Source organism: Equus asinus, chromosome 14 (assembly GCF_041296235.1).
Source record: "Equus asinus isolate D_3611 breed Donkey chromosome 14, EquAss-T2T_v2, whole genome shotgun sequence".
Classification (NCBI taxonomy): domain Eukaryota; kingdom Metazoa; phylum Chordata; class Mammalia; order Perissodactyla; family Equidae; genus Equus; species Equus asinus.
The window spans coordinates 35,020,542-35,039,835 of NC_091803.1; the positions used below are offsets into that span (position 1 = coordinate 35,020,542).

At 46.0% G+C, this 19,294-nt stretch overlaps 1 protein-coding gene across 4 annotated transcripts in view; it reads right to left on the reverse strand.

The window, feature by feature from the left end:
- Window positions 1-19,294, reverse strand: part of TMC5 (transmembrane channel like 5) — a 73,788-nt gene that overhangs the window by 3,314 nt on the left and 51,180 nt on the right. For all 4 annotated transcript variants that reach the window (XM_044747269.2, XM_070484848.1, XM_014853464.3 and 1 more), the window contains exons 11-18: window positions 18,830-18,981; window positions 13,632-13,710; window positions 12,701-12,798; window positions 11,134-11,229; window positions 7,215-7,290; window positions 6,908-7,041; window positions 4,682-4,855; window positions 2,507-2,585 (exon numbers count right to left, since the gene is read on the reverse strand). In XM_044747269.2, the coding sequence (XP_044603204.2) occupies window positions 2,507-2,585; window positions 4,682-4,855; window positions 6,908-7,041; window positions 7,215-7,290; window positions 11,134-11,229; window positions 12,701-12,798; window positions 13,632-13,710; window positions 18,830-18,981 (888 nt within the window). The remainder of the gene's footprint in view (window positions 1-2,506; window positions 2,586-4,681; window positions 4,856-6,907; window positions 7,042-7,214; window positions 7,291-11,133; window positions 11,230-12,700; window positions 12,799-13,631; window positions 13,711-18,829; window positions 18,982-19,294) is intronic.

Genomic DNA, 19,294 nt, shown 5'->3' on the forward strand with positions numbered 1-19,294 from the left:
GGCCTTGCAAAAATGCAAACTCAAGGGCTTTACCCAACAGATTTTGACTCCGGGAGGCAAAAGTGCATTGTAGGTAAGAGCACGAACTTTTGGAGTCACCTGGTTCAAATCCCACCATTTATTAGCCGTGTGACTTTGGGCGGATCACTTCACTCTGTAAGCCCTGGATTCCTTAATTTTAAAATAAGGGTTTTGGGGGCCTGCCCGATAGTGTAGTGGTCCACTTTGGCGGCCCAGGGTTCGCAGGTTCTGATCTTGGGTGCAGACCTACATACCACTTGTCAAGCCATGCTGTGGTGGCATCTCACATACAAAGTGGAGGAAGATTGGCACAGATGTTAGCTCAGTGACAATCTTCCTCAAGCAAGAAAAGACTCAAGCATATAGAACCCTGGGGAGCCCCACTTCTTTCCCATGTTCATAGACAGAAGTGCTCGTGTCACAATTATGTTGGTATTCGGAAGAAAAGGGAATCAGCCCAGGCGCAATGAGCATCCCTGTGTCCAGACTGTGGTCCCTAAATGCCATTTCACCAGGACTCCTTAAGAAATTGAAGAAATGGCGGATTCCTGTTCTGGGACAGGACATGAGCAAGATGAGTCTGGGACATCTTGTCCTTCCAGAGAGCAAGGAAGCTATCGAAGACTTTGGGGACATGTCAAAAGTACCCGGGAGCTAATTCAAAAGGACTGCCACTAGCAAAGGATGAGACTATTTAAGCATAAACAAATGACTGTAATTGAAAGATGTCAAAATATACTATCTCTGAATTTGTAATAATAATTTGAAAAAATCCTCACTGGCTACATTGGGAGGTTGCTAGCTATAGTGGTTTGAATAGTGTCTCCCTTTTAAAAAGATATTTCCAAGTTATCCTAACCCCAGTACCTGTGAATATAGCCTTGTCTGGAAACAGGGTCTTTGCAGATGTAATTAGATTAAAGGTTTGGAGATGAGATCCTTCTGGATGAGGATGAACTCTAAATTCAAATGGTAAGTCCTCAGAAGAGAAGGAGAAATAGACAGAGAGAGAAAAGGGCCTTGTGAAGACGGAGGCAGAGATTGGACCTATGAAGGCGCAGGGCAAGAAACGCCAAGGTTTGCCAGCTGCCATCAGAAGCTGGGAGAGAGGCGAGGAACAGAGTCTCCCTCGGTGCTTCAGAAAGAACCAACCCTGCCGACACCTGGGTTTTGGACTTCTGGCCTCCAGAACTGTGAAACAATAAATTTCTGTTATTTTAAGCTACCCAGCTCATGGTAATTTGTTATGACAGCCCCAGGAAACTAATACACTAGGGTACCAACTTATCATTTAAAAAACTGGCATAACCCTTTCCTCTACGAACTCTATTTCAAGGGAATCAAATAGTTGATGAGCAAAAATTCTTCTTTTATAGAAGAATTCCAGCTAATAAATGTGGAAGAAACCTGACAATGAGAGTATCACTATTTTGTAATCCCTAATGAAATAAATGGATCTTCTAGGCAATACTCACAACAGGCTGCTAAATCAGGATGGATGGGTCAGGCTAACGAAGCGTGGACCCACTGATCACTCTTATCAAACACAAAAAAGAGACAGTCTGACATTTTATATCTGGAGGTGACGCCATCAGAAGGGCACAGCATCATCTATGAAGTGTTCTGGCTAAGAAGTTGAATTTCGTTCTAATCGGGTCTCTACAGCTCACCACATTTACAGGAAATACAAAGGAGAAAGAAACATGCTAAACACCCCCACAGGGTGGCAAATCAGATGCATCCAGAATGTGGGAAGTCCTACAAGACAAACCACTTGGTTTCTTCAACAATAAATGGCAGGAAAAGGGGGAGGGCTGGACGGTTATAGAGGAAAAGCAACATGAGACATTTCAACCAAATGCAACAGGTGGCACTTTCTCAGATCCTGATTGGAACAACCCTACTGTAAAAAGACACTTAATAGACAATTGGGGAAATGTGACCATTGACTGGGTCTTAGATGACAGGAAGGAATTATTAAGTTTTCTTTTAAGTGCGATGGTAGGTATCGTGGTCATGTCTTTTAAAAGTCTGTATCTCTCAGGCATATAGAAGTTTTTACAGATAAAATGACACAAAGTCTAGGATTTGCTTTAAAATAACCCAGAGATTTGCAGCGAAGGGTTAGTGCAGATGAAACAAGAGTGTGCAAATGTTGATGGTTGTTGGGGTGAGTGATGAGCGGGTGGAGCTTAACGACAGGGATATGTTCTGAGAAACGAGTCATTAGGCGATTTCATCATTGTGCAAACATCACAGAGTGTACCTACACACACCTAGATGGTATAGCCTACCATACACCTAGGCTGTATGTTAGTAATCTTATGGGACCACCGTCGTGTATGAGGTCTGTCATTGACGAAAACATCATTACGCAGTGCATGACTGTATTCTATTTTGGATTATGTTTGGAAATTTCCATTATAAAATGCAAAAAAAAAAAAAGAGGGAGAGGAGGATAAGGAAAGGGTACAGTGGGACTTACATTAATGATCTGTTCATGGAGCAGTCTGATCATTATCTTCCTTCCCTCTGTGATCTGCCAGTAAAGATACGTGATGATTCTGGAAGAAAAGAAAAGAAGGAATGGCAGACACTCTCGCCAATGCTTTGCAGGCTCTGGATTTCCAGTGGGTGCAAAGGAACTGAGATATTTACTTGCAAATGGATTTTGGCCCAAAGGTGCTCCTGAAAATTTGTGTCCCGGTGAGTTACAAGGTAAATACACGAGAGCAGTGGTTCTCACCACTCTGCACACGGAATCAACTGAAACGTGGGAAAAAGGCTCATGCCACGGCTCCTCCTCAGATCAATTAACTGAGCTTCTCTGGGCATGAGGCCAGACATCAGTATTTTTTCTTTTTTACAGCTTTATTAAGGCATAGTTTACATATTACAAAATTTACTCATGTTAAGGGTAGTTTGATGAGTTTTGGTATATTTATACACTTGTAAACTTCACCTCAATCTGGTTTTGTTTTTATTTTTTATTGAGATATACTTGACATATAACATGCTGTAAGTTTCAGGGTACAACTGTGTTGGTCTGATACACTGATACACTGCAATGCGATTACCACTGCAGTGTCAGCAAACACCTCTATCACATCACATGATCACCAGGTTTTTTTTGTGGCAAGAACAGTTAGACATCAGGAATTTAAAAATGCACGATTCCAATGCACAGCCAGAATTTGTGAATCTGCACAGTGCTGTTCAAACTTCAACGTGATACAGATTTCCTGGGAATTTGTTAAAATGCAGATTCTGATTCTGTAGGTCTGCAGCAGGGCCTGAGACTCTGCATTGCCCTGGTGAATTAGAAGTTTTGTTTTGTTTTGTTTTGTTTTTTTTGGTGAGGAAGATTGGCCCTGAGCTACATCTGTTGCCAATCTTCCTCTTTTTAATTTTTCTCCCCAAAGCCCCAGTACATAGTTGTATATCCTAGTCATAAGTCCTTCTAGTTCTTCTCTGTGGGATGCCGCCATAGCATGGCTTGATGAGCATTGTGTAGATTTATGCCCAGGATCCGAACTGGTGAACCCCAGGCCACCAAAGCAGAGTGCACAAATTTAACCACTATGCAACCGGGCCAGCCTCTGAATTAGAAGTTTGAAGGAGTGAGGCACTAGAACTCACTATTTTAAAGAGGGCAACAGCAACCTAGTGTGGGGCAGGGAGGGCATGCCAGAGCCAGGAGACCAAGTTCCAGCCCCTCAGCCACTAACAGGCTGTGCAGCCGGGAACCCACTCTGCAGGTCAGGCCATCTCTGTAAGTCATCACCTCCATCTGTAATAGTGAGGGTTGCCCCACCATCATCAGCAGCTGGGTCCACCACCCGTGCATCTGAGTTGTGTCTTCCTACAGGAGGAGCCACCATCTCAAACGCCATCAGGGCCAGGCTTCTAAAGCGGGACAGCCGTTAGTCAGCCAACCAACTTTTCATGCAGGAAAACAGGCCCAGTCTTGGCAGATCTTCTGCTTTTTCACAAGACGTCAGGAACGGCTCTTTTTTTATTTGAAAATGAAAGTACACTATCCTATGTATCAATAATGCCCAGCCCATTTTAATATATCACAATCTCAGAAAAAAAAATCACACATTTAATTTTCCTAAGCATTCTCCTATCCATTTTGTTTTCATTTTATTGTCACATTATCTCTCAGAGGGGCAGAGCAGGGGCAGCCTGGTGGCATAGTGGTTAAGTTTGCATGCTCTAGTTCGATGGCCTGGGGTTCACAGGTTCAGATCCCAGGCGTAGACCCAGCACTGCTCGTCAAGCCATGCTGTGGAGGCACCCCACATAAAATAGAGGAAGATTGGCACAGATGATAGCTCAGTGACAATCTTCCTCAAGCAAAAAGAGGCAGATTGGCAACAGATGTTAGCTCAGGGCCAATCTTCCTCACCAAAGAAAAAAAAAGAAAGAAAAGAGGGGCAGAGCAGGTATTGCTTTCTTCATAAAATGGGTGAAAAAAAAAAAAACTAGGACAAAAAATATTAAATAACTTCTTGAAAAATTCAAGGGCAGGGTCAGAATCATGGAAAACCATGAGCCCACCTGCAGCCCTCTGCTCTTGCAGCAAACATCCTGAGGGCTGTCTGCATGTTGTGTTAACAGTGTTCCTCCCAACGGCTTCCCAGGGCACCCCACTTACAACACAATGAGGGTGAGGATGAAAAAGAAGTGCACGCTTCCGATGAGGTTCCGGTAGATCCAGACAACCCACAGGTAGCTGGGCCTTTTACTCAGGGTGTCGATCCAGCTGTAGATGGCGTGAATGAAGAAGGGCAGCCCTTGAAACGGGCCACAGTCAGCTGAAGGTTTCAATCTGGCAAAACAAGGGATGGAAAAACATCTCTGGCGTGAGACTCAGCTATAGTCTATTCTAAAATCAGCTTTCCTTCTGGGCTCTGCATCTGGAACCAGCACTTCTTGCCTGCTCCCCCGACGCCCCCCGACCAAAGGAAGCCCTTTCACTCACAGCCTCAGCTGGTAGGTTTGTCCTCACGGCCCACACTCTGAGGACCAGCTCTTAGCAGGGGTATCACCCGACCGAACCTGAACCCCAGGCAGTGGCCTCTGAGGGGACCTAACTCAGAGAAACCAACTGGGACGATCAGATTCTCTTCCTTGGGAACTTGAACTAAGAAATTCAAAGAGGGGACCCCGTAATCTATGGAAGCTGGAGCTGTGGCAGTGATGGCCATGTGCAATCCATTGTGAGAAAGGGGTAGAAACTAGAAGGCAGCATGGAGCTGGTTAGGAAGAGAGAAAAAAGAGAATAGACACAGAGAGAGGAGCAAGGACTTCGCGGAACAGAGTAGCCTGCCCTGAACCCCTGCCTTCCAGTGGTTCCAGTTCCACGTGCATCCTAAAAATCAAATGCCCGGTTTGTTCGTTCGTTGGCTCATTTCTTCATTCATTCATTCCACAGAGGTTTATCTCACTTGTACCAGGCACCGTGCCCTGGAGATCCCACAGGAAATAAGACGGACACGGTCCCTGCCCAGTGAGTAAACAATGACACCGGGATTCAGACGAAGGCATTTCTGCCTGGGCGCCATAGAAGGAAGACAAGAACCTGCCGCGGGCGGGAGAGAAGAGGTGGAGCTGACAGTAAACGAGGATGGTTGTCGAGTCAGATCTTGGAGATGGCTTTTGAGCTGAGATGGAAAGAAGGCCGCCAAGCAAAGGGAGTGAGGAGAACACTTCAAACAGAGGACCTGCCTGCGTGGGGAGGGCGCGCGGGCTCCCAGGATGGAGCCAGAGCCCAGGGGCTGCGCAGTGTGGAACCGAAGGGGCTGAGGTGGAGAGGTAGGGGGTAGCCTGACCAGACAGGGCCTCTGGGTTCATTTGCATGAAGTTCTGTTCTCCACGTGGAGGAACGGGCCTCTCCCTATTCTGAGAAGCTTCAGCGCTTAGAGGAAGTAAGGAAGCTGTACCAGTCAGGACCGTGGGAGCCTGACGGGTGGTGCCCAAACTAGGATGTGACCCCTCCCTTGATTGCAGTGTCTGTTGGTTACTGGGAAACGTGGGTTAAACACTGAATTAAACATGTCATTTTACTGTATTTTGATATCTGGCGCCCTGCTGACACGGCAGAGACTGCCCTTCCCAGGGTTAGCCTGCAAATGTGTCTTTTATATGCAAACCAACCAACCAACCGGGGGCCACATCCTACCCCCACGATGTCCTCTATCAGGTTCCCACTCTCTGGGCCACCATTCCTCAGGGCCCCACTCACGCCGGGCCAGGTACCAGGCAACTCCAAACGGCCCCAATGCCCCAGAGCCCACTGAAATTATTCCAAACAACCACTCCTAATCTGCTCACCCTGCCTCGCCTGTTCCTTCTCATGTAACCCACAATAAAAGCTTGTGCCCAGGGCTGGCCCGGTGGTGCAGCAGTTAAGTGTGCATGTTCCGCTTTGGTGGCCCGGGGTTTGCTGGTTCAGATCCCAGGTGCAGACATGGCACCGCTTGGCAAGCCATGCTGTGGCAGGTGTCCCATGTATAAAAAGTAGAGGAAGATGGGCATGGATGTTAGCTCAGGGCCAGTCTTCATCAGCAAAAAAAAAGAGGAGGATTGGCAGTAGATGTTAGCTCAGAGCTAATCTTCCTCAAAAAAAAGAAAAAAGCTCATGCCCACATTTTATCCTCACTCTCTCTGCCTCCTGATTGGCCCTGGTGCCTCCTCATGTGGCCCCCCATGGTGTGGTGTGACCCCTCTTCTCAGGATCTGTGAGTATAAACTATCCTGTCAATGGCAGTCATCTCCTGATCGGTCGACCTCACCAAACCTGAATGATAAAAAAACCTACATTTTAGGACACTCACCCACCGCCTCTCTAAAACCTCACTCCAAGGCCACCATCTCCTACCTCCAGATGGTGATGGCCTGGATGCACAGGACCCCGGTGAAGGATGGAAAAAAGAGCAAGAAGATGAAGACCGTCATCATCTGTGACGCCCGCCAGGCTTTGCTCGGAGGCTGGAAGTTCATCATCAGGCTGATCTGAAGAGAGAGAAGCCACCGTGGCCCGAGGAGCAGGCCAGAGCGACCCAGCCAGCCACCGGCTTCCTCACACCCGTCCCAGTGCCCCCAGACCCCCAGCACCCAATTCCAGCCACCACTGGGTCACACGTGACTGAGCAAAGCTGATTTGTTCCAACTTTAGACTGACTCACATTTTTGACGTAAAACATGATGAAAAGAGTAATCATCTGGATAAAGGGCAGCAGAGGACAGAAGAAAGTTCCGATCCTAGGAGGGAGAGAGAGTGTCAGAGACCAGGGAGACACGGGAGTGGGGGCAGACATGGGTGCGGAGGGAAGGGAAAGAGGGTGCCATGGGCTGAATCACATTCCTACAAAATTCACACATTTAAGTCCTAACCACCAGTACCTCAGACTCTGACTGTGTTTGGAAACAGGGTCTTTAAAGAGGTAATTAAGGAAAAATGAGGTCACTAGGGTGGGCCCTAATCCAATATGACGTGTGCCCTTGAAGGAAGAGATGCACGGACACACACAGAGGGAAGACGGTGTGAAGATGCAGGGAGAAGGCGCCACCTACAGGCCAAGGAGAGCGGCCTCAGGAGAAACCAACCCTGCCAGCGCCTTGATCTTGGCCTTCCAGCCTCCAGAACTGTGAGGAAACAAATGGGCGTTGTTTAAGCCCCCCAAGGGTGGCACCTTGTCGTGGCAGCCGTAACAAACGAACGCAGAGGGAGACTGCCTCCCCCACAGCCAACCAGGCACGTCCCCCCGCACCCAGGGTCCACGGCTGCTCTCTGCCTGCCTCTGGAGAAAGAAATTTTGCAGAGCGCCCTCCCCACGCAGCCACTGAACTCCGGATGGCCTTCCACGAGCCCTAACCTAGGTGCCCCGATGTGGGTCACGTCCCCCTCCTCCCTCCGTGGCACTGGAGAAGGTCCCAGCTCCTGCAGGGACAGGCCTTAACCCGCACTGAGTCACAAATGAGAAGGGCACTCCCTCCCACGCCCCTCAGGGCCCCGGAGTGCCCGGAGAAGGAAGTCGCAGTTCTCTGATAGAACATAACTCCTAACGCTCGCCAACCTCCCATTTTTTTAAAAAAGGAGCAGTTTTAGACTGAGCGCCTTGACAGACGGCAGCATCTAGCTAGATTTTAATGAGTGTTCACGAAGGGATCCATTTTATTCTTTAAGCTATTGGCAATTTCTGTCAAGTGATACTGGTTTTTCCATCTATGATTGTAAAATAAAGACTCCTTTAAAAATGTATGCAAGTCAAAAAAAGGCAAACAATTTAAAAGATAATACTAAGTAAAAAAACAGATATGCCCAAAAATAGGCAGGCTGGTGTATAAAAAGACTGAAGTTTGAGAAACACTTTCCTCACCTCATCTCTGCCATCATCCCCAACGCACGCTCAATTTCTGTTATATCTTTTAAAGCTCATCGTCAAAAACAATATTTTCCTAAAACCCACAGAGGGTAAATCTATAATTGTCACAGAGAAAGGAAAAAAGATGTGTGTTTTCAATTGTGCTTATCTGCGACTTAGTAACAAAAATCTTAAAGGCCTGGAAGTAACCATGGCCATCTCCGATTGTAACTTTTCCCCCCTCAATGCCAACATTTCCCTGTGGAACCTCCATCGAATGGTCAAGAATATGAAGGCTGGGGCTCTAGGATGCAAAAACCTGGCCAAAGTAAGTAGTTAATAAAGGGAGCAATATTATTATTACCATGCCAGATGATTTATGCACATTACTTATTAAAAAACTTAAGAGTGCTTATAAGTACCATATGAGCCAGCAATTCCACTTCAAAAGAATTGAAAGCAGGGTCTCAAAGAGACATTTGTTCACCCATGTTCAGAGCAGCATTATTCACAACAGCCAAGAGGTGGATGCAACCCAAGTGTCCATCAACAGATGAACGGATAAACAAAATGTGGCATATTCACGCAATATGAATAATATGAATATCATTTAGCTCTAAAAAGGACAGGAAATTCCATTACAGTCTACAATATGGATGAAGCTGGAGGACGTTATGCTAAGTCAAATAAGGCAGTCACAAAAAGATAAATTCTGTGTGATTCCGCTTACATGAAGCATCTAAGACAGTCAAACACAGAAACAGAAAGTAGAATGGTGGTGGCAGGGACTGGGGGGAGGGGAAATGGGGAGTTAGTGTTTAAGGGGCAGAGTTTCAGTTTCGCCAGGTGAGAAAGTTCTGGAGATTGGTTGTTCAATGATGTCAATATACCCAACACAACTGAACTATACACTTAGAAATGGTTGAGATGGTAAATTTTATGTCATGTGTTTTTTACCACAATTTTTGAAATGTGTGCTCATAAGGATAACAACAGCCATAATATCCCCACTTATAAAACACTTCTGGGGCCAGCCTGGTGGCATAGTGGTTAAGTTCACGTGTTCTGCTTCAGCGGCCCGCGGTTCACTGGTTTGGATCCTGGCGCACCTACACGCTCGCTGCTCATCAAGCCATGCATGGCGGCATCCCACAGAGAAGAACTAGAATGACCTACAACTAGGATATACAACTATGTACTGGAGCTTTGGGGAGAGAAAAGAAAAAAAGAGGAAAATTGGCAACAGATGTTAGCTCAGGGCCAGTCTTCCTCACCAAAAAAAAAAACCACAATAAAAAAAACATTTCTGAGTCAGGTACTCACCAGCACTTAATGCATACGTTTTTCTCATTTAATCCTCAGCAAAACCCTGGGATGTACGCACTATTAGCTCCCCCATTTATAGGTCAGAAAGCTAAGGTTTAGAGAGAGTTTATGTAACCTGCCCAAAGGCATCCTGTTAGCTGAAATAATGTGGGTGAAAGGCCTTTGTCAGCTGCCCAGGTGCCAGGGGGTGACATGAGAGTATGCAAATCACATAAACCACACAAAGAACAAGTCCTCGCTACCTCTAAAAATAAAGTCACTGGCATTAGTGAGTAATCTGCAGATAGCCAAATCACCCAGGGCAACTGTAAAGAGTTGGAAAATGAAACCCTGCACAGTTGTATGGCATATTGGAGACTGCAAAGCAGTCTTCACATATCATCTGACTTAATCCTCAACACAGTTCGAAGGTAGCTATTATGATGTTCATATTGCAGATAAAGAGACTGAGGGTCAGAGAAGCTCACTGACCTCAGTAAGTGACAGAGCCAGCCCCAGAATCCAAGTTTATTCAAGTTCAAATCCTCTACTTCCAAATTAGCAACCCCCCAACAGATGGAATTTAAGAATGTAATGCACTACATGGAATTCTGGCATTTACTACACCAGGTTAAAATAAATAAGTAAAATAGTCACTGGCTATTGGTTTGAGTTACTATTGGTTTGAGCTCATGAAAAATTTGATGCAACTAGCTGGCGAGTCCCAAAACAGAGTCGCACACACGTACATATGCGCGGACACAGTTGCTAAACAGAGGTCACAAAGCCCAAAGGCTACAGAGGGCCCACCAGGTAGGACATCAGTGCTTGAAGCCAGCCAGGCATCAGAAGCACACAGCCCCTCTCCGCTTTTCTTTATTTTCCCACTTCTCTTAAGACCTCAAGGTAAAGTAAAGTTTTCTACCATAAGAAAACTAACAGCATGAGGACAATGAGAGATGGCAAATCAGTGTTGGGGAGATAATAGTTCAAGGTGGGGACTGTGACAAATGGAGCCGCTCGCCCCAGTTCAAGGCCCAACCAACTGTTACCATAATGGCAGATGGTCTAGATCTTTCCTTTTTTGGAAAGAAGCCAGAAATTTTAAATTTTATGGTCTACCTCCTGGTTTTTAAATATTGGTGGCTAATTCAAATCTTTAGAAGCAGCACTGTGTGGGAAAAGCAAAACACACCTGCAAGCTGGATACAACCTGGGGGCCTCCGGGTTGAGAGCCTGCCCTATGGCGATTCTTGCCCAAAGTCCTCATAAAGGACGAGCATAGTCTGGGACATAAATTCCCGGCTCTCAGACTGGCTGGATTTGGTATTAGTCGTGTGGCTTTACAAACAACAGATTCTGGGGCTCGCCACCGAAACTCTGAGTCCATAGTCAGGCGGGAACCACTGGGCACCCTGCAATTCTCAAAACTCACCACACCAGAGTTTGTGCATAGATCAGTTCCAGGACGTTCCTGGCAATGTCAAACTCCTGCAAGCCAAGACTTGTGAAAACCCGCATCCCGATGATTCTGCGAAAACATACTGAGTTTAGCACCCAAACCATCAACCCCCTCCTTCAAAAGATTCCCCACAATCAATAAAGGAGACCCTCCCCAGTTTGGAATAAAGGCCTAAGTCCCCTTGCAAGTTTTTGAAAAATTCTAAGTATAAGCATGGTTTTGAAGAAATAATTAAGGGCATCGAGGGAAAATAGAATTAACACAATGCATTCAAATGGGCGTACCGCTACAGTCGTGTAAAAGAATTCTAGAAGACATTATTTAAATTATCCCACCTATGATTTAAATAATTAACTATAAATAATAGATATTATTTAAATAAGATAATTATTTAAATGATCCCATCTGCTATCTCATTTATATCACTCTTTGTTAAACTTTTTTTTTCAGGAACCAGATAAGCTTAGCACCTCCTAACTCAAATAAACTGAAAAATTTTCAAGTTTTGGTTACTGCTATGGAATTAATGGTGTTTCTTTGTTTTCTTAATCCACAAGGAGGAAACCAAGGTCTCCATTTACTCAGGGAAACTGGAGACGACTTTGATTTCCTCATACAGAAGAGTTGCCAATAAAAAGTTGCTGTCAACAAAACCCTTCTCACGTTTATTTCCGGACGTTGAACAGAGACTGGAATAAAAGTGAGTTTGCACAGACTGAATGAGGAAATTCAGCATTCAACCTCCCCCTCGAGGAAAAAATCAGCCTTGTGTCACGCCCTCTCATCACGAGGGCAGCTTACAGACATACAGGCACATCTACAAGGAAGGAGACGCTCATCACATTATTTAAAAATAAATGGATAAATAAAAGAGGACCACACATGGGCCAGTGATGACACTGCCCCAATTCCGCACACCTGGGCTCTAAAATAAAAATTAGTACATTAATTAAAATCAGTGAAAACAACTTACAACTAGGATATACAACTGTGTACTGGGGTTTTGGGGAGAGAAAAGAAAAAAAGAGGAAAATTGGCAACAGATGTTAGCCCAGGGCCAATCGTCCTCACCGTATCGTTAAAAAAAAAATCAGTGAAAACAATGAGATAAATCTACATGTACAGGCATGGAAAGATGCCATGTGGCCCCATTTTTGTCTTAGAAAATTATGTAGTATATAAACACACGCGAAGCAGTATGTGCATAGAAAAATGTGAAGGAATATACACTAGAATATTAAAATTATCTGTGGTAGATAAGACCTCAAAGGGCTCCATTTCTGTTTTATTCTAGAACATTTTTGTTTTTTCAAGAGAAGGTTGTAAAGGGCCAACTGGACCAAATGAACTTTGGCAACAGGACTGTCAGGTCAAGGTGAAATTTCAGTTAATTCGGGAGAAACTGCTATGTGGAGGGACAATAGGCAGACTCAGAACAATGCACACTTAGAGTACTTAGGGACCCATACTTCCTGCTCAGCCAAGACAGGCTCTGGTTACAAGGTCAGGTCCTAATTACTCAAGATGGACAAATATTTACCTCCGCAGGAACTCCCCCAGGAAGGAATCAGCTAAAGAGAACACGAAATCCATCAGAAGGAGCCGGTAGATTTCCTGACCAACGAAGGTTTCCCAACACTGCAAGGCAAACAAGAGTCAGGATCCGGGAAGCTGCTGCAGCCTCCGCTTCGTTCCCATTGGTTCCTGGCGCCCTGCACTCGCTAGGACGTGGCTGGTGGCTCAGTTGGACCACGTCCTTGTATACCCAGAAAAGCAGAGCCCCTCTCGGCAGAAATGCACCATTAGGCTGAGTTTGTTTTCAGGGTGTTTATTCCTTTCTGTGCACCCCCTTCCCCCATTAAGGCTTGCCCTCCATCCACAGGTAGCCAAACTTGCCCTTCTCACTCTCTCTCCTCTTAACACTTCTCATCTCTGTCCTACGCCCTCTGGATCCCATTCCTCAGCCAGCGCTCAGCAATGCCTTCAGGAGAGCAGGAGGTGTCAATGGCTAAGAATGCCTCCCCTTTTTTTTTGCTTATTGACTTTACGAAAAATCACTTAATATCTCCTTCTTAAGAAAGTGGCCTAGAGGTTTAGCGGGCTAGCACCAACTGGAAGTTTGAATGAGTCAGTTTACGAAGCTGATGGTCAATAACCCCAGCAGGAAGTCAGTACTAAGAGCCGATGGACTGGGGGCTTTTAGATTTGGCTGAATGAGGAGGGGGAAGTTTGAAGTGCCCAGCCCAAGGATGGATGAATGAGTGGATAGACGGATGGTTGCTGGATGGTTAGATGGATGGACAGATGGATAAATGAATGGATGGATGAATAAATGGGTGGACAGATGGATGGAAAAATAACATGACATCCGTTCTAATATCATGAGCAGCAACTTTTGAGAAACTCACTTCCTCCCTGGTGGTCAGCAGCTAAGAAACCGAACTTAAGGTGGAACAGCATGGAAATCTCACCTCTTCACCAGCCAGGGCCACAATGTTGAGCCAATAGTAACAAAGAATTCCAATGATTGATATTTTCAGAAAGATGTTTCTAACAACAGAAGAGAAAACAACTCTCATTACCTTCCATGGCAGTCATTAGTGCTATTCACCAATATTTCCTTTCGGGCACGTGGTAGGAGTGAAATTCCTGTCCCCCCTGTGGTTTGAATGGGCTGGTTCTGCCATCTGGCTGGTTCTGGCAAATGAGTCGTGAGCAGAAGTAACATACATCATTTTTTGTCACTTCTAGACTGGAGCATTTAAATGCCAGCAAGACCTTGCAGAACTCACTGTCTTCCCTCTGGAATAGCCACGGGCAGTATTCAAGAAGGTTGCTGCCCTCTCCACCTGGATCCCTGCATGATTAACATGAGTAAAACCCCCTGCCAAGCGACAATGCTCATGTAGCACGAGCAAGAAATAAACCTTTGTGTTCCAAGCCACTCAGATTCAAGGGAGGGGGATATTTGTTATTGCAGCATAACGTAATTTATTCTGACTGATACACCCTCCACTGTGAAGGAAGGGAATCTGATCAGGCTTCTTCAGTGCCAGATCCCCGACTCTGCCCAGTGCCCAGTCCTGTGTAGACCCTCAATATCTCCTGTGTTAACGCCTTAGTAATCTGCGATATTGTGACTTGTAACAAATGTGTATTTGGTCTTCGTCCCCATTTCTGCCACAGAGTTCCTAAAACCTTGGAATGTCCTGTGAGGAGAGCAATACAGGTGTCTTTTGTTATGTTAATGACGTGACTTTTGGACCACCCTAAGGCTGGGGGCTGGTTGCCAGGAGAACCAACCGTGTGATTAGGGGGCTGGAACTTTCAGCCCCACCCCCTGACCTCTGAGATGGGGAGAGGAGCCAGAGGTTGAATGATTGCCAAAGGCCAATGATTTAGTCAATCTTGCCTTTGTAACGAAGCCTCCACAAAAACCCAAAAGGATGGGGTTGGGAGAGCTTCCAGCCTGGTGAATACATGGAGGTGGGGGGAGAGTGGGGCACCTGGGGAGATCATGGCAGCTCCATGACCGTTGCCCACACCTCGCCCTATGCATCGCTTCCACCTGGCTGTTCCTGACTTATATCCTCTTAGAATAACCCGGTAATCTAGTAAGTAAACTGTTACTCTGAGTTCTGTGAGCCACTCTAGCAAATTAATCAAACCTGAAGAGGGGGTCATTGGACCCTCCCATCTACAGCCGGTTGGTCAGGATTATGGGTAACAACCTGAACTTGCGATTGGCGGCTGAAATGGGGGAGAGGGAAGAGTCTCGTAGGACTGAACCCTTATCCCGTGGAATCTCCAGGTAGACAGTATCAGAATTGAGTGAAACGGTAGGACACTCGCCTCGTGTTGGGGAATTGCTTGGCGGGGTGGCAAAACGTCTGATGAGGATTATTTTAGGCTGGTTACTTTGAAAAACTGCAGACGGGAGGGAGGCTCTGAGGAGTAGAATTTACTTCCCCTTTGTTAAGAGACATTTACATTGTAAAGGAAATCTCCATCTGTAAAGGTGTCTCCTTCTTTGTACTGGGAAGAAGGGGGGATGACCTTATCTCTAGAAACTCTTAATCAATGCCAAAAGCAAGGACTTCAATCTGCATCTTGTTTACTGTACTTGTGTGGTAATCTCCCATGATCACCCCCCCTCCATCCCCAACATCCTCCTTTGTCTTTAGCTAAAAATAATATTTAAGGTGGTGGCTTCAGCCATTTACTTAATCTGGTTTGATTCTTATCTAAATGTTATAGGACCACCCAATAACCAGACCCCACCTGCACTGATACCATTGTAACGACTTTTTTACATATTCTTTCCTTTGTCTTGTAAAGAGATAACTCACATACCTATGCCTTAAATTTAGGCCTACCCACAACCCATGTTGGCAGCAGCTCTGACTGCCCATGGGTCCTGTCCCCATGCTATGCTCTAAATAAAAGAGCGCTACTGCCAGACCTTGAGAGTCCAAGAAATCTTTCTTTTGACTCCTCGGCTCACTGAGCCCGCATCACCTTCACACGTCAGAATTGGTGTCTGAACATAATTTATACACCTTTATGGCAGTGTACTTGAAAACACACTCTTCTCAGCCAAGAAAAGCCATCACACTCTTCTAAGCTGAGAAAAGCTTATCATAGATTAGACTGTGTATTTCTGAGCTTTCCCCATTTTCTGTTCATGTGGAGAAGATTTTGAATGTTTTGTGAAGCATTACAAACGGCTAGTGTATATTAAGACAATGAACGTCTCTAGTGAAACCAGCAAACAGTTAGCCATTGATGGGTAAGTAGCTAGTAACTAAAGTTCTTGTTCCTTTTCCTTTTACAGATTATAGCTTTTAGCTGTTCCCTCGCCCATCGTTAACTGTGCTGTTTAGGCAACATGCCATCTGACTCCCACTAGCTTCCTTAGATAACATCTCGCTGGAGCCTGGGTCGCCATGGTAATGGGTGTGTGAGCTGTTTTCAGGAATTAGAACCCCTTGTCCACTTCAGACCAGTTGAGACCACCAACTCATCAACTGGGTCCATGCAGATGTCCGATAAGCTACCTTTTGACGTCAAGACGCTAAAAACTCCACCCTTAGATCATGCTAATGTGCCATTTTGTGAGCATGCGTCCTATGAAGAGGCATGGAGTCTGACTACGCTTGTGCAGATCATCGCAAGAGGTGACCTCACCTCTCCTCACCTCCAATCACCTCTCCACATTTCAGACCACCTTGCCCCCCCTACCCCATAAATATCCCTGAGTCCCCATTTCTGAGAAGGTGGGTTTGAGATTCATTCTCCTGTTTCCTCACATGGCTGCCTTGTGAGTAAACCCTCTGGCTGCTGCAATCTCGTCATCTCAGTGTCTGGCTTTCTGGGCGGTGGGCAAAAACGAACCTGGTTCTATAACACTAGTGATCAGAAAAATGCAAATTAAATAAAGTGATTGGATCACAATAGGATGCTGACACACAGGCCTCCCACTGCTCCATCCGAATTCTATTGAAATGAGAGAAACGTTAAAAGCTGAAGGATCCATCAAGCATCGCAAAACAAGAAAGTCACGAACAGACCAGAAATGTAAAGGGACTTATGGAATAGAGAAAGCAGAAATAAAGGCTAGAAAGATAAAAAGATGAAGGGGGTTGACGGAGAAATAAGGCTGGAGAAAACCCCAGCTTAAAACAAATTTGGCGGAAGACAGCCTCAGAGGCAGAGGTAGGTCTGGGGACTCCTGGAGCTTCAAGATGCCAATAGGAAGGATCTGGAAGGGCAGCTGGGGGATTATGTGCCCACACTGGATGTTAGAAAGTCTCAGAGCAACCCCTGTAGACTCTGGAAGAGGGTAGTCAGAACACAGTCTGGGGCCCTCCAAACTCATGTTCAAGTAGACAAGCGAAATAAAGACACGTTTGAACACGGAAGTACTGAGAAATTTGACCATCCCTTGACCCACCTAAAACAACATCTTGCCTTCTCTTTCGACACAAGAGGAAGTTGTAAGTAAGCAAACACTGGTGAGCAAAGAAGCCAGTGAAACTTACTGTTAATGCATACGGTAAAAAAATGAATCTCTTAAAGCCACTGAATTGAACACTTAAAAGTGGTTAAAATGGCATATTATATCTATAAACATATTTACCACAATAAAAAAAGTCCCAGTTGTTTCTACCAGGGAGGGGAGGCTTTCGATGGGGTGGGGTGGGGAGAAGGGAAGGCTTGCCAAGGTTTTTTACTTCAGGAGAATAATACATAGATAGATTAACTCTAAACACTGATCTCAAAAAGGCATCAGCAAACTTTTTCTGTAAAGGGCCAGAAGGTAAATACTTTCAGCATCACAGGCCACAGTCTGCATCGCAACTACTCAAGTCTGCTGCTATAGCAGGAGGGCAGCATAGACAATATGTCCACGAATAGGCATGGCTGTGTTGCAATAAAACTTTATTTATAAAAACAGGAAGCAGGCTGGAGGGCAGCATAGACAATATGTCCACGAATAGGCATGGCTGTGTTGCAATAAAACTTTATTTATAAAAACAGGAAGCAGGCTGGAGGGCAGCATAGACAATATGTCCACGAATAGGCATGGCTGTGTTGCAATAAAACTTTATTTATAAAAACAGGAAGCAGGCTGGGTCTGCAGGCTGCAGTGTGTCAGGTCCTGACCTAAAACATACATGTGTATGTAAGTGTGTGTGCGTTTTTAAATATCCTTGTCATAAATTTAAGAGTAACAAAAACATGTGAGATCTGCATAAAGAAACTAGGAACATAGATGTAAGCACAGATATGCCATCTGGGGGAAGAGCATCCCAGGAAGAAGGAATGGCCAGTGCAAAGGCCCAGAGGTAAGTATGTAGCTGGCATGTTTTCGAACAGTTGGAAGGCCAGTGAGGCTGCAGGGGAGTGGGGGTACTGGTGAGGAAGGGGGAGAGGGGTGGAAAATGAGGTTGCACAGCTGGCCAGGAGTCAGATCCCCGAGGCCATGGTAAAGCAAGGGCTCTGGGACTGATCCAGAAAGAAACTCCCTTTGCCTTGTTCGGCCCTATTACTATAAACACCACCATAGACAGGAACGGGTCCGGGAACCAGCCAAGAAGAAGCAATAAGGACACGATTTGGGTGGTTGTATGCTTTGTTTCTGAAAACCTCAGGGTCATCTAGCACACATAATGCCTTTGTGGAAATCACAAAAAGGCACCACCTCTCAGCCCATGAATGGCCCAAAGCACTTCCTCCACCTCCTTTTGGGTGGCTGAATTACAAAAATGTACCTCCTCCCCCTGACTGATGCAGAGGGTATCATAGCTCAAAGTCTGACTCATGCAAACACTGGATGATTTCAGTCCCTACACAACAACTCAGCCAGGAACCTTTGTGCAGTGCACAACCTGCACATCTGTACATCTCATAACTGAGAACTATGTTAATCCTCAGGCTGGCAGCAATTGGGAATTTTACTTTGAGCAAAAGGCGGATGTATTCAGTCGCTGTATCTTCTCAGGGCTCTTTGGATTTTACGGCTGTTAACCCACATCACACGAACACACTGTACTCTTGAAATTCTCTCTGGAAAACAGAACTCTGGTACTCGAGTGTAACCGTTTCTAGCTCCCACCCCATTTCCCTCCGCAGAGACGGAGGCTAGCGGCGGAGGCGACACACCTACCGGATGAGGAGGATATAGACTTCGTGCCTCGGCATCTCATACCGCTCCACCAGCCCGAACATGGAGTAGAAGCGTGGCACGGCCAGGTTGATGCAGGACACGACGAAAGGCAGTAGCAGCACCGCGCCGGGGTTCCTGTGGCTCTGTAGGAACTGCAGGGCATGCAGGGAGAGAAGCGAGACGCCCGCTGCGTGCTGGACCCCCTCTCTGCCTCCCTCGGAAGAACCCCCCACGATGGAAAGAGCCCAGAAGTAGCTCCTCCGGGGGTAGCTATGAAGCGACCGTTCATTGAGCGCTCACCCTGCACCAAGGGTTACTCACTCCATTATCCTCCCTGCAGCCCAGCAGGTGGGTCTCAACAGACTTAACTAACGGGCAAACCGAGGCTCAGAGAGGTGAAGACGCTCGCCCAGGGTCACCCAGCCAGGAAGTGGCAGATTTGAAGCCAGGTCTATCTGACTCAGG